Raw genomic sequence first — 13,693 nt, 5'->3', positions numbered from 1 at the left:
ATACTCATCTTACCTAGAGGTTAACTACTGTTAACATTTTTACCTTCTTCCCCCTCCATCTATACAAATATTTAATAAACGTGCAATCGTGTTCCACATACTATTTTGTGGTGTACTTCTCTTCCCTAGAATACATTGGCAACCCCTTTCCATATCAATAAATCTCTGTTTATCATAATCTTTACATGCGGTGTTGTGCTTCATATATCTGGCTCTCTTAAAAAAAAATCTGGTGGTGAATGAATAAACAAAAGGTGGTACATACAAGGGAATATCACTCAGCCATAAAGAGAAAGGAAGTGCTGGTATGTGCTATGACGTGGATGAATCTTGAAAACATTACGCTGAGTGAAATAAGCCAGAAAACAAAAAGATAAATATTTCCTGATCCTACTTACGTGAAATATCTAGACGAGCCAAGTGTATACAGACAGAAAGTAGATTAGAGATTGCCAGAGGCTGGAGGGAGTGAGAGATGGGAAATTACTGCTCACTGGTACAGAGTTTCTTTTTGGGGTGATGGAAAAGTTTTGGAAGTAGACAGTGGTGATGGCTGAACAACACTGTACATGTAATTAATGCCACTGAATTATGGTTAGGATGGCACTTAAAAATGGTTAAGATGGCAAATTTTATGTTGTGTCTATTTTTATCACAATAACAAAGCAAAACAAAAAATCTGGCAGAATGATGGGGACACAGAGGTTGTGGTCATGATTTTTCCTTGGACTTAGCTCTTCCTAAAGGCCTGAAGTTCCAAATACCCAGAAATCCCTGGGTGGTGCAAGCCATTAATGTGCTCTGTTGCTAACTTAAAGGTTGGCGGGAGTCCACCCATAGGTGCCTCACAAAAGTCCTGGTGAGCTACTTTAGAAAAATCAGCCATTGAAAACACTATGGAGCACAGGAGTCATCATGAGTTGGAGTTGAGCCAATGGCAACTGGTAACTGGTAGCATTCCCAAGCCAGGCAGAGAGCAACGAAAAGGCATTCAGCAGTCTTTCAAAGGCACTATAGTACCTATGTGCAGCAGAGCAATGATGGCACAGTAGTTAAGCACTTGGCTGCAAACCCAAAGGTCAGTGGTTCAAACCCACCAGCAGCTCCTTGGGAGAAAGATGTGACAGTTTGCTTCCGTAAAGATTTACAGCCTTGGAAACCCTATGGGGCAGTTCTACTTTGTCCTACTGGGTTGCTTTGAGTGGGAATCGACTCCACGGCCGTGGGTTTGGTTTGGATACATGCAGCAACTTTGACAGAAAGGGAACAGCCCTCGCCACGATTACTTCCCAATTCCCCACTAATGCAGTCGGCTGTTCTCAGCACTTAGGGTCACAGGGAATGCCTAGGGTACCACTGAGTGCCCGCTTACAATCCCAGGGCACAGCAAAGGTGACTTGGGAAGAGGAGGAGAGAAAGAGGGGCAGGAAGACCAAAAGGTGGCTTGGAAAGAAGAGAAAGAAAAGGGAGGAGGGCAGGGAAGGTCAAAAAAAAAAAAAAAAAAAAAGGCAGAGGTATTCAGAAGAATAAGGAGCTGAAAGATGCCAAAAGAGAGCCTTGCTTTGAGTGGGGCTAGGTGGTACCAGCCGGAGCCACCGCTGGATGCCCTCCCCTGAGGGAGTGGGAGCCTTTCCAATGAGGTCATGCCATAGCCCGTCCTTCTACTTAAACGACTGCCTGCGCCTGCTTGCTATCAAGCCCTTCTAATGCTCACATCTGGGCTGCATTACAGAAGAGACCCACATGTTTGCAGGAGATAATTTACAGCATAGAGCTAACAACCCTCAGCCTGAAGAAGTCCCCCAGAAACGTGGGGGAGTGTGGACTCACATGGACACAGAGAATGAGTTCAATAAAATCTGGTACATAAATGTATGTGCATAGAACACATACATAGTCAGCACATATCTTTGAGATTCTTTAACTGCAGGGAAGACAAAGGTTTAATCCTGAAGTTCACAAAAAGAAAGCAAAGTGCCTTCACCTGAAATGCTTTATTTCCTCTGTGTAGAACAGCATGTGGGTATTAACCAGAAAAGTCTTACCCCAAGTCTGCAGGACCCCAGCGTTTAGCTCAGGATGAAATCAGTCCAGTAACTAGATGCTGACTCATGGCGACCCCAGGTGTGCCATACTAGAACTGTGTTCCATAGGGTTTTCAATGGCTGATTTTTGGAAGTAGATCACCAGGTTTTCTTCTGAGGTGCCTCTGGGTGAACATGAACCTCCAACCTTTCAGTGAGCAGCCAAGTGCATTAACCATTTGCAACACTCAGGGACTCCAAATTAGACAATACGAGTAAGATATTAACTCACTGTCAGCCACAGGATAAATGCTGCATTTCAAAAGAGAGAAAACTTCTTGAGAGCAGAACCATATGCTGCTACTTGTCTTTTTCATGAATGCTACAATTAAAAAAGAAGGTTGTCCTGTATTTGCATAATGCCTTGCAAATCATTTTGTACCCCCGATCTCTCTTAGCAAACCCTGGTGGCGCAGTGGTTCAGAGCTACAGCTGCTAACCAAAAGGTCAGCAGTTTGAATCCACCAGGCCCTCCTTGGAAACCATACGGGGCAGTTAATTCTCACAACAAACTGGCCCAAGACCACGTTTACCATCTCCAGCCTGGTCTGCCACAGTCATCTCTGGCCTGGACCATGACAAACAGCTTCCTAACTGGTCTCCTGTGTCCCCCTTGCTGGTTCCAAGTCTGTCCTCAACACAGCTGGTTGAATGAGTCAGTTAAAATGTAAATGGGATTATTACACTCTCAAGCTCAAAACCCACAGGCCCTAAAGCTCCGCTGCCCCAGCGCTCTGCTGCCCAGCCCCGTGCCATCTCCTTTTCTATGTTCCGTCCAGACACAGGACTGTCTCAGAGCTCCTGGTTCACACAGCCTGTGCGCTCGCTGTTCCCTCCGCCCAGACACTCCTCCCCAGAAACCTGCGGGGCTCCCTGCTTCTCCTCCTCCAGGTCTTTGCTGGATGTCACCTTGTTTGAGAGACCTTGCCTGACCATTTTGAACTGCAGACCTGCTGAGCTAACTCCCTCTTCCCCTGCCCTAATGCCCTCTTCTTCATAGCCCCTCCCTCCGTCTCGCCTAAGAAATACCTTTCTAAAATTTAATTTATTTTTTGTTTTTGTTGCAGAGAATATACACAGCAGAACATACACCAATTTAACAATTTCTACATGGACAATTCAGTGACACTGAGGACATTCTTCAAGTTGTGCAACCATTCTAACCCTCCTTTTCCAAATTGTTCCTCCCTCTTTAATATAAGCTCACTGCCCCTTAAGTTTCCTATCTAATTTTTTTTGAGTTGCTGTTGTTAATTTCATCCCATAAAGATAGTTCTTAAAAGAGCACAATGCTCAAGGCAGACATTATTTACTAGTTAAACCAGAACCAAACCCACAGCCATCAACTTGATGCCAACTCATAGCGACCTCATAGGACAGAGTACAATTGCCCCCCCCAGTTTCCAAGGCTGTAATTTTTACGGAAGCCAACTGCCACATCTTTCTCCCATGGAGCAGCTGGTGGGTTCTAACCACTGACCTTTGTGTTAGCAGCTAAGCACTTTAATCACTGTGTAACTAGGACTCCTCATTTACTAGTTAAGCTAGTTTAAAGAAGACTTCAGGGGATACCTTTGGTTGGTTTAAAGATTACCTCAGAGCAACAGTTTCAGGGGTTCATACACCCTCCACGGTTCCAGAAAGTCTAGAGTCCACAACAATTTGAAATTCTGTTCTACATTTTCCCCCTTTTGATCAGGAGTCTTCTATAGACTCTTTGATCAAAACATTTGATACCAGTGGCCAGGCACATCCACTTCTTCTGGTCTCATTGCAAAGGAGGCAGTTGTTCATGGAGGCAATTAGCCACACATCCATTGCCTCCTATTCCTGACTCTCCTTCTCCCTCTGTTATTCCAGCAGAATAAAAACCAATTGTTGTGCCTTGGAAGCCCGCTTGTACGCTTTTAAGACCCCAGGAACTACACAAAGAACTAGGAGGTAGGGCAGAAGCACAAAACATGTTATTAGGCCAATTAACTGGGATGTCCCATGAAACCATGATCCTAAACCTCCAAACCAAGGAAGCAAATCCCATGAGGTGTATCATCGTACGTAAGCAGCCTCAGCAGAAGATACATCTTTGTAAATTACTTTATCTAGTGTGAGTCTCCCCCACCAGGATGTAAGGGTTCCGTGGGCAGGATCTGTCACTTTCTTGACCACTGCTGTATCCCCTGCATCTAGAACAGGGCCAGACACCTAGCAGGAACTCAAACAGTATTTATCAGATGAATGAACCAGTTGGCACTACATAATAAATCTTTGTTTGTTTGCTGCTTATGACGGCAGAGACTTTTACCTTGTTCACTGTTGTAGCCCCAAATTAGGACAGGGTAGAGCACAACATAGTTGTTCAATAAATAATAAAAGAAGGGGTGAGTGATTCTTGACAGTTTGACGTAGCTCCTTCCAGCTCTTCCTTTCCAAGCACTTACATATCTATGTGTGTTTATAAAACACAGCACCTTAAAAAAAAAATTTAACACGCTAAGTTGAACTTCTTTCCATGGCCTGTGTAAATTTTTTTTATAGATAAGGAGCCCTGGTAGCACAATGGTTAAGCACTTGGCTGTTAACCGAAAGGTCAGCAGTTTGAATCCACCTAGTTGATCCAAGGGAGAAAAGACCTGACAATCTGCTCCTGTAAAGATTACAGCCTGGGGAACCCTATGGGGTAGTTCTACTCTGTCATCTAGGGTCCCTATGTGTAGATATAGTGGTTCTCAATCTTTTTTTTTTTTTTCAGCTCCAAGATGCCTTAGAGATAAGATACATTGCAACATCTCTGACAATAGTGGCTCATTAAAGTTGTGATTTATGTGGCAGGGGCAGGAAGAGGGACTTGGCAATGTCTCCCCTCCCCACCCCAGGCCCTATATTAGAATCAGGGTAAGTGAGGGACTTGGGGGTTGGAAGGGACTGTGTAGTTTGAAAAATGGCCCCAGATGGTTTAGATATACCTTGACTCTCCCTCTGGAGAGCTTTGAAATGTAATATACTTTTAATCTCATCTCTTTTATTAAAGTGAGCAGTTATTCACTGTATAAATGTCAGGTATTTAGCTGAACTTCCATTGTTGGGCAATTAAAAAAAATTAGATATTTTTAATTGTTTGCATTAAAAATAACATTGCGTATCAACTACTCAATGGTTGTACACCTCAGTATTCATGAATGAGGGGCTCCCAGGCTCCATGTTCCAGTGCGTGCAACAATGCTTTGCTGATGCAAGAGGCAATGACCTTGATATCAAAAGAGATCCTCTGTATCTCCAGAGGCACCTGCAATGACCAAATATAAAACTGAGCTAAATTCTATCCTGGGTTCTATTTTTCAGTGACTGTAAGTTTAGTCAACAACTCAAGGCCAAACCTGGTGCCATCGAGTCAACTGTGACTCATAGCAGCCCCATCTATGACAGAGTAGAACTGCTCCATAGGGTTTCCTTGGCTGTAATCTTTACAGAAGCAGATTGTCAGGAATTTCTTCCACAGTGTTGCTGGGTGGGTTCAAACTGCCAAGCTTTAGGTTAGTAGTCGAATGCAAACCCTCTGCACCGCCGAGGGACCTTTGGTCAACATAGGCAACCTAAAGGCTTGATGGTGGTGTCTATTGAGATGGAACCATCACCAATAGTTCTGTTTTCTCAGAAGAGTTGCTAGAGACCCTCTGAGAGGCAGCTTACTTCATTGAGGGTGTATGAAATCCCACTGGTAAAACCTCCAAACACTATTTTTCACTCCATTCTCTTAATTTTTTGGCTCGTGCTTTTGCTTTATCTTTTCTTTAATTAAATTGGAGTGACAACAAGTACTTAATTGGAATAATAACTTAGAACTATTATGATCTCACTATACTGTTGGAAGGAAGAATTAAGTGAATAATTAAAAACCTGATAAGGGTTTTGAACATGAGAGCAGTTAAGGAAAAAAAATGCCAAGTGATTACGGGACACTGTCAAGATAGCCCTGTGTAAGTGAGTGTTGAAACTCATAAACAAGCACCAGGTCACTCCGGAATCTCAGGAACCTACTTGTAAAACACAGAGCAGCCTTTTGAATGACAGCACAAATGGGAAGACAAAGGTTTTCTCCCCTGGTATTCTGAGACCCAAAACAAACCAGATCCTAGTTATCAAAGAACTAGTACACAAATCCGGTTACATTTTTTTTTTTTAAAGAAATGGTACTTGTTCAATGCTCTGAAGACGTAATGCTGTGACCCAGAAATTTCACCTCGAGGGAGTTACTCAGTAGGAGATGTACACGTGTGCACAAAGATGAAAGGGCAAGGATGTTAACTGCAATCTACATTTTAGTATCACCCTATAGAGCACAGTTCTACTATGCAACACACGGGAGCGCCATGGGTTGCAATCAACTCGGCGGCAACTGGAAAAAAATATTTTTTAATACAGACAACCGGAAACAGACTAAATGTTTAATAGGAGACTAGATAGAAATGATGGAAGTGAAAAGGAATAAAGTAGTAAAATGGTAAAAGCCACTGCCGTCTAGTCGACACTCACTCATGGCCACTCCGTGTGTAACAGAGCAGAACTGTGCTCCACAGGGGTTTCCGTGGCTGATTTTTCAGACAGAGATCCCCAGGCCTTTCTTCCGAGGTGCTTCTGGGTGGATTGGAAACACCAACCTTTCAGTTAACAGTCAAAGGTTTTAACCATTTGCACCACTAAGGGACTCCAGATTTTTACAGACCCGAGGAACAATGGCCAAGTTTAAAAAAAAAAAATCACCAAACGACTTTACTGTTCTCACTTCCTCTAAGAAGAGGAGCGAATTGAGGGGAGAACTGAAGGTCAAAGGCTGGTGGAGAGTAACTTGCCCTGTTCCCTCTATACTTTCATATAGTCTGAACTGTTTACAGTGATAATGTAATTCTTTGTGAAAAAAATGTATCTTTTTTATATTGAGTCATTTCTCCATATGGTATGAGATTAAAACGTTGCTATTCTCTGCCCTTGCTTAATTACTAATATGCAATGTTTCCTACTGCTTGCTCATTTGTGTTTTCCTTTTTCTCCATTTCCATGTACCCGAGCTTCGTGTCCAGGAAACTCCTATATTTTAATTTAGGATTTCTCTGCGCTTTTCCATTCCAGCTGTGCTCCTGGACAAATTATCATGATGCTACCGTCTTCCTGGGTTTTAAAAACATGACCTTTTCTGGTAAGAAAAAAATTCTAAATCAGATTTCAGAGCTGTTAACAGGAACAACAAAATAAAATAAAATAAAAAACATGCCAGCCGCTCTGACTGGGATCACAATAGAGGGTCTGGGACAGAATGGGAGAAAAATGCAGAACAAAAAATCAAATTCGTAAAAAAAGACCAGACTTACTAGTCTGATAGAGTCTGGAGGAACCTCAAGACCATGGCCCTAAGTCACCCCTCCGACTTAGAACTGCAGCCCTTCCCGGAAACCACTTCCAGCCAAACAAGAGACAGACAGGCCTATAAAATAAACAATAACACTCGAAAAGAACATGCTCCTCCATAGAACAAACAATTATACGAGACCAAAAGGGCAACATTTGCCCAAAAGTAAAGATGAGAAGGCAGGAAGGGGAAGGGAAACCAGACGAGACGGGGAACCCAGGGTGGAAATGGGGAGAGTGCTGACACAGTGTGGGGATTGCGACCAATATCCTGGAGCACTTTGTGTACAGTTTGTTGAATGAGAAACTAACTCGCTCTGCAAACGTTCACCTAAAACAAAATAAAATCTTACTCAATTAGTAAAATAACACAGGGGGGCTTGCCAATACTTTATTTGTTGAGTAAGAGCAGCTACCATCCACAACCACCATCAATTCATCTAAGAAAAGATCCTTTAAAGAATAAAAAATAGGAAATCTGATTCTGAGACTTTTGGATTTCATGGAACAGACTAAATTTACAAAAAAAGGTGTTTGTGGAAATCGACATGATTTTTGCAGGTAATCCCAGTAAAAAAAAAAAAAAAAACCCAAAAATCAAAACAGGGGCCTTCCATCATCATGTCATGAAATACAGTATGTTTTCAACATCCAGAAAATAATAGAAATCTCAGAATCTAGGCCTGTTCTTCAGGCTGATGATCTAGCTTCATGAAAACATACCTAGAGGTGAGAACCTAGTTAAAAAAACCAGACCAAACCCAGTGCCGTCGAGTGGATTCTGACTCATAGCGACCCTATAGGACAGAGTAGAGCTGCCCCATAGAGTTTCCAAGGAGTACCTGGTGGATTCGAACTGCCAACCCTTTGGTTAGCAGCCATAGCACTTAACCACTAAGCCACCAGGGTTTCCGAGAAACCTAGTACCTTAGCTTATTTGATCATATTTGGCTTCAGACCAGGAAAACAAAATTTATCATGAAATTTATTACCAAATTCAGGAAGCCAGGAGTAGGCGACCAGTGTATAAGAAGGGGCTTTCAACTTTATTGGTAAGTTTTATTCCTTAAGTGAGGTAGAGAAACATGGGAGTTCCTTTTGATAACATTTTTTTAATCCTAAATTTTGAATAATTAATGCTAAAAAATATTTCCATTATGGGCTGGCTTTGAGAAATCACTAATTTAGTTGAATGCATTCATTTCAGGAGGAAATATCTGAGGTCCCATATGGTTAGAGGGACTGGTGGTTCAGTGGTACTATCCTCCCCATCCACGCAGGAGACCTGGATTCCACCCTCGGCCAACGTGCTTCATGCGCAGCTACCACCTGTCTGTCAGCGGGGGTCTGCGGGCTGCTGCGATGCCGAACAGGCTTCAGCAGAGCTTCCAGACTAAGACGGACTAGGAAGAAAGGTCTTGTGATCTACTTCTGAAAATCAGTCAATGAAACTCCTATGGGCCACAAAGGAACATTGTCTGATCAGCAACCAATCACGGGGATGGTGGTACAGGACCAGGCAATGTTGCGTTCCCTCCGTTGTGCATGGGGTTGCCATGAAATAGGGCCCGCGTCAGGGCCAACTCCACACCAGCTAACAACAACAAGCATATGGTAAGTGTCTTGCCCAAACAGAACTCAGAGAACCAGTCAAGAATACCTTTGCATTATTCTCCAAAGCCTCTCTGCTTGTCAGCAGAATTCAGATCTCTGCTGAAGATAATTCTTTCTGGGAGCATTTGTTTGCATTTTATCTTCTGTTCAAATGAAGGTGTGAACCTGCATCAAATTCAATTATGTCCACAGCCTGTAGAAAACATTACTCCTCCGAAGAAAGTAACAGCAGATGTTTGCCGTTTTTTCAAAAAAATAAGAATCCTAAAAGACTGCTGAGTGAGAAACAGGCTTATGTATTAAAACATACTACCTATGTTTTTCAGCCTTAAATTGATCTAAGTGGCTTCGAGGAATAAAGGAAGGTTATTCTGGCTTTCATCTTCAAAGAACACAGTTCTACACAGTATCTATGGTAACTTGGTCCCCAGGCCAGAACAGCACAGAATCTCGTTTACAGAGTAATGTTTTCATAGGTCTCTTCTCTTTTTATCCTCTATCTCTGATGACCAGAAATGTTTTAAAAATAATAGGGGCATAGGGGGAGGAGCAGGAATTCTGGACACATCTACGGATACGTACCTCACGGCAAAGTACAAAATGGCTGGGCCTGGTTTCTTGGGCAAATCGTGATCAAGAACGCGGTGATCTAATTGTAGCCACTTCTGCTGACCTCTGGGAGAGCAAAGAAAAGAAGAAGCGTTAAACAGAAAGTCAGAGAAAACTTCACCACCACACGGTCCTGGCCACGCTGTGGGAAGAGTTCCTCATACATTGACGGTAGGAGCCTAACCTGTTCCAACCGGCAATGAGGCCAATTTAGCAACTTCTTCCAAATTACAAAAGTGCCTCCCTCAGAAACAGCATTTCCATTTTCAGAACTTGATCAAGATAAAGACGCACATGTGAAAAATGACCTATATAAAGTCACTCACTGTGGCACTGTTTGTAAGAGCAAAAGGCTGGATATAACCTAAATGACCAATAGGGCATTGTTTAAAAAAATTACTTTAAACTGTACAATGAAATACAATGCAGCCATAATAAAGGGACTGAGAACCTCTTTACAAACTTATTTTGAACAATTTCCCAGGTACGCTGTTAAATGAAAAAGTAGGATGCATAACTGAGTGTAGTATATTGCCATTTTTTGTATTAAAAATAGATTTATGTGTGTGTATGCATGTGTTTTTTTTTTATGCATGTGTATAAAATATTTCTGGGATGAGAAACAAGAAACTGATAACAATGGGATACCTTTGAAGATAAAATTCTGGGTGGTGAGGGGACAGACATTTCATTGCATATCTTTTTGTACCTTTTAAATTTTGAGCCATGTGAATAGACCACCTATTCAAAAAATTAAGATTAAAAGGAAGAAATAAATGAAGAAAAATAGAGAGCCCAGAAAAAACTGTATTAATATTACTTCTTCCCATATTTTCTCTTTTGCTATTTGCTACTTTGTTCCAACAATGAAGGCTTGCTTCTTGGGAGCCCAATCCTTACCGCTGAAGTTAAGAGTCCTCTTGGGCTTTAGGGTCACGTAGACTGGGGTTCAAATCCTGCTCCACTGAGGCCCTAAGTGACGTTAGCCTTAACAAATGTGAGCTTGAGGTCCACGTTCTTACCATGAGGAGACCTCTTAGGCTTGTGGTGAGAATCTAATTGATAATTTCAGTAAAGCACTTAGCACAATGTCTAGCACATGGTAGGTACTAAATATATTCATGCTTAAATTATTCTTAAATATAAAATCTGAAATGTTTTATATAGTCAAGAAGGGGAAAATTTCTGGTTTAATGGAAACTAACAAAGACAATACTACATCTTTTCTTTTAAAGTACATGATCAAATACTCTCTGGGTGCTAGTTTTGTATGTACATTATAGACTTAGGGATAATGAAGTGTGTTGTTTATTTTCTCAAGAGCCTTTCCATGTTCATGGGTATTAACAGTTCTCCCTAGATTTTGACCGCAGAGATCTAAAGGACTGATGGTACCGTGGCCCAGGAGTGTTTACATGACTTCTCCAAGGTTGTTCAACTAGTTGATTTGCTTTGGACCATAAATCCCAGAGGGCCTAGACCCCATTTTACTTGCTCACATAAAATTCAACTTAAGAACACGCTGACACTGGTGAGGTGTCAAATTATAACAACACTGGTAATGAGATGGAAGACATTTTACAACTTATTCTGGTTGTTCAGTAAATAATATATATATATTTTTTAATTCTGAAAATTCCAAGCTGTATTCATGTATAAATGGATAGGAAAAGTGGCCATAAGTAATAATGATAATAATTATGATTATCTTTAATGAGTAACTACTTTGTGTTAAGAACCAAGCTGGAATTTTTTTTTTTTAATATATTAATGCTAAATTTTACAATAAGCCTGCCAGAAAAGTGGTAGAGCTGGGATTTGAACCCAGGACTTTCAATAGAGGAGAAAAATCAGACTAGAGAGTTGAATCAACTGTTATAATTGTTGCCTCTGTCTCTGTCATTTAACAGTTGTGACACAGGAAAAGGTGTGTCTTTGTGTTATTATAAGATAAAGCTTCTGATAATTGTCTTTAGCTTTCCTTGGAGGAATATTATGAAGATAAATAAGCTTATATAAGCGACATAAGGGAAGGTTCTTGGAAGTATTGCTTTTGTATGTAAAAAAAAAAGGTAAAGATAAGGGATTCTTACACCATATTTTATCATGTTTAGGATGCCATTGATTTAACGACATATCCCAGTTTCAGAGATGGTAAATGTGTGTCTTAAAAAAAAACCAAACCCACTGCCGTCGAGTTGATTCTGACTCGTAGAGACCATATAGGACAGAGTAAAACTGCCCCATAGAGTTTCCAAGGAGCGCCTGGCGGATTTGCACCCCTAAAATATTAGATAGTATCAAGAGTCAAAAGTTCCTTTACAGAAAATGAAACTAATTTTAAATAGTCCTATATGCTTTTGAGGAGCCCTGGTGGCACAGTGGTTAAAGCGATCGACTGCTAACTGAAAGGTTGGCGGTTGGAAACCACCCGTGGCCTCATGGGAGAGACGTGTTAGTCTGCTTCCGTAGAGATTTACAGCCTTGGAAACCCCACAGAGTCGTTATGAGTCGGAATTGACTCAATGGCAGTGGGTTTTGGTATACGCTTTTACATAGTGGCAGCATTTAAACAGCATAATGCATATTTATACAAACTTACATGAAATGATATCCAAGAGTGAATAAAGCAAGTGGCACAAAAATATACCAGGCATAAACCAATTATGTTAACCACAGAAGCACACTCGAAACACAATTATATCTGGATGAAAATTCTTAGATAAAGCTCTGGAGAGAGAGAGGCCAAATTGCTAACAGTGGTCACCCCTGTGGAAGAAACTACAATTCAAATGGGGAAGTAGTCAAAAGAATAGGGACTGGCCTTAACTTACATTTTTATAATAGGAATATTGATGTATGTCTAATATAATTTTTTTAAAAAAAAAGGGTAAATAAGAAATTAGATTTTTAAAAATCTATCCACAATCTCACTAACAGGAGAAAGTCTTGAAGAATAAAACTGTGAAAAATATCCATAATTCTACCACTGCGATACAATCAAGGTTGACGTGTTGTTGCATGGTCTTTGAGACTAAACCGAGACCATTCACCCATCAAGCTGTGTGGGACAACCACAAAACAACTTTCCTTTTCGCTAGAATTCTATCAATGAAGGAACTCTGATGGCACAGTGGTTAAGAATTCTGCTGCTAACCAGAAAGGTCGGCAGTTCAAATCCACCACCCATTCCTTGGAAATCCTATGGGGCAGTTCTACTCAAATATAAGGTCACTATTTTTTTTTATTATTTTTTTATGTGAAGGCAATGGAGGAAACCCTGGTGGCACAGTGGCTGAGAGCTACAGCTGCTAACCAAAAGGTCGGCAGCTCAAACCCACCAGGCGCTCCTTAGAAACTCTGTGGGGCAGTTCCACTCTGTCCTATAGGGTTGCTATGAGTTGGAATTGACGGGATAGCAATGGGTTTGGTATTTTTTTTTGTATCAATGAAAGGACAATCATCTCAGACCCATTAGAAGGGACAGTGATCAAGAGTCATAATTGCACTGTAAAATCTACTGGTTATTTCTTCACAAATAAAGCTTATCTAGCAAAACCTTTCAAAACACAGGAAGGAAAATAATGAAGTGGGTGAAGCAGATGGGAACCATGACTGGGAACTGAGGCCTTACTGCTTCAGGAGGGCTGTGAGCACCCTCTAGGGGTGAAAGACTTGCCCTGCGTGTGGAACACAAGAAAGTACCGACACTTGGAATCTCGGGCTTCTCTCTCCCTACCCTCTAACGTGACAATGAGTTGGTTTTTGTTTGCCATCATTGCTACTTTTATTATGTAACTGCAGCCTATTTTTTGATTTCTCTTCTTGGTCTGTGGACTAGGATAGAAACAGTAGCTAGTTTCATGGACAAAATGTCCCCTTCAGCTTTGCCTTACTCTACTGAGAGAAGTTCACAGATGGCCAAGGACTGATGTGGCATCTAGACTGGAAAAGGCAATTCAGACAGCATCCTGGGAGGGATCCGA

At 41.4% G+C, this 13,693-nt stretch overlaps 1 protein-coding gene across 6 annotated transcripts in view; it reads right to left on the bottom strand.

Moving 5' to 3' along the window:
* Nucleotides 1-13,693, bottom strand: part of FRMD4B (FERM domain containing 4B) — a 386,589-nt gene that overhangs the window by 136,219 nt on the left and 236,677 nt on the right. For all 6 annotated transcript variants that reach the window (XM_064275017.1, XM_064275018.1, XM_003409793.4 and 3 more), the window contains one exon: nt 9,681-9,773. In XM_064275017.1, coding sequence (XP_064131087.1) covers nt 9,681-9,773 — 93 coding nt within the window. The remainder of the gene's footprint in view (nt 1-9,680; nt 9,774-13,693) is intronic.

Source organism: Loxodonta africana, chromosome 22 (genome assembly GCF_030014295.1).
Source record: "Loxodonta africana isolate mLoxAfr1 chromosome 22, mLoxAfr1.hap2, whole genome shotgun sequence".
NCBI lineage: Eukaryota > Metazoa > Chordata > Mammalia > Proboscidea > Elephantidae > Loxodonta > Loxodonta africana.
The sequence above is the reverse complement of the archived record's forward strand: the minus strand, read 5'-3'. Positions and strand labels throughout refer to the sequence as shown.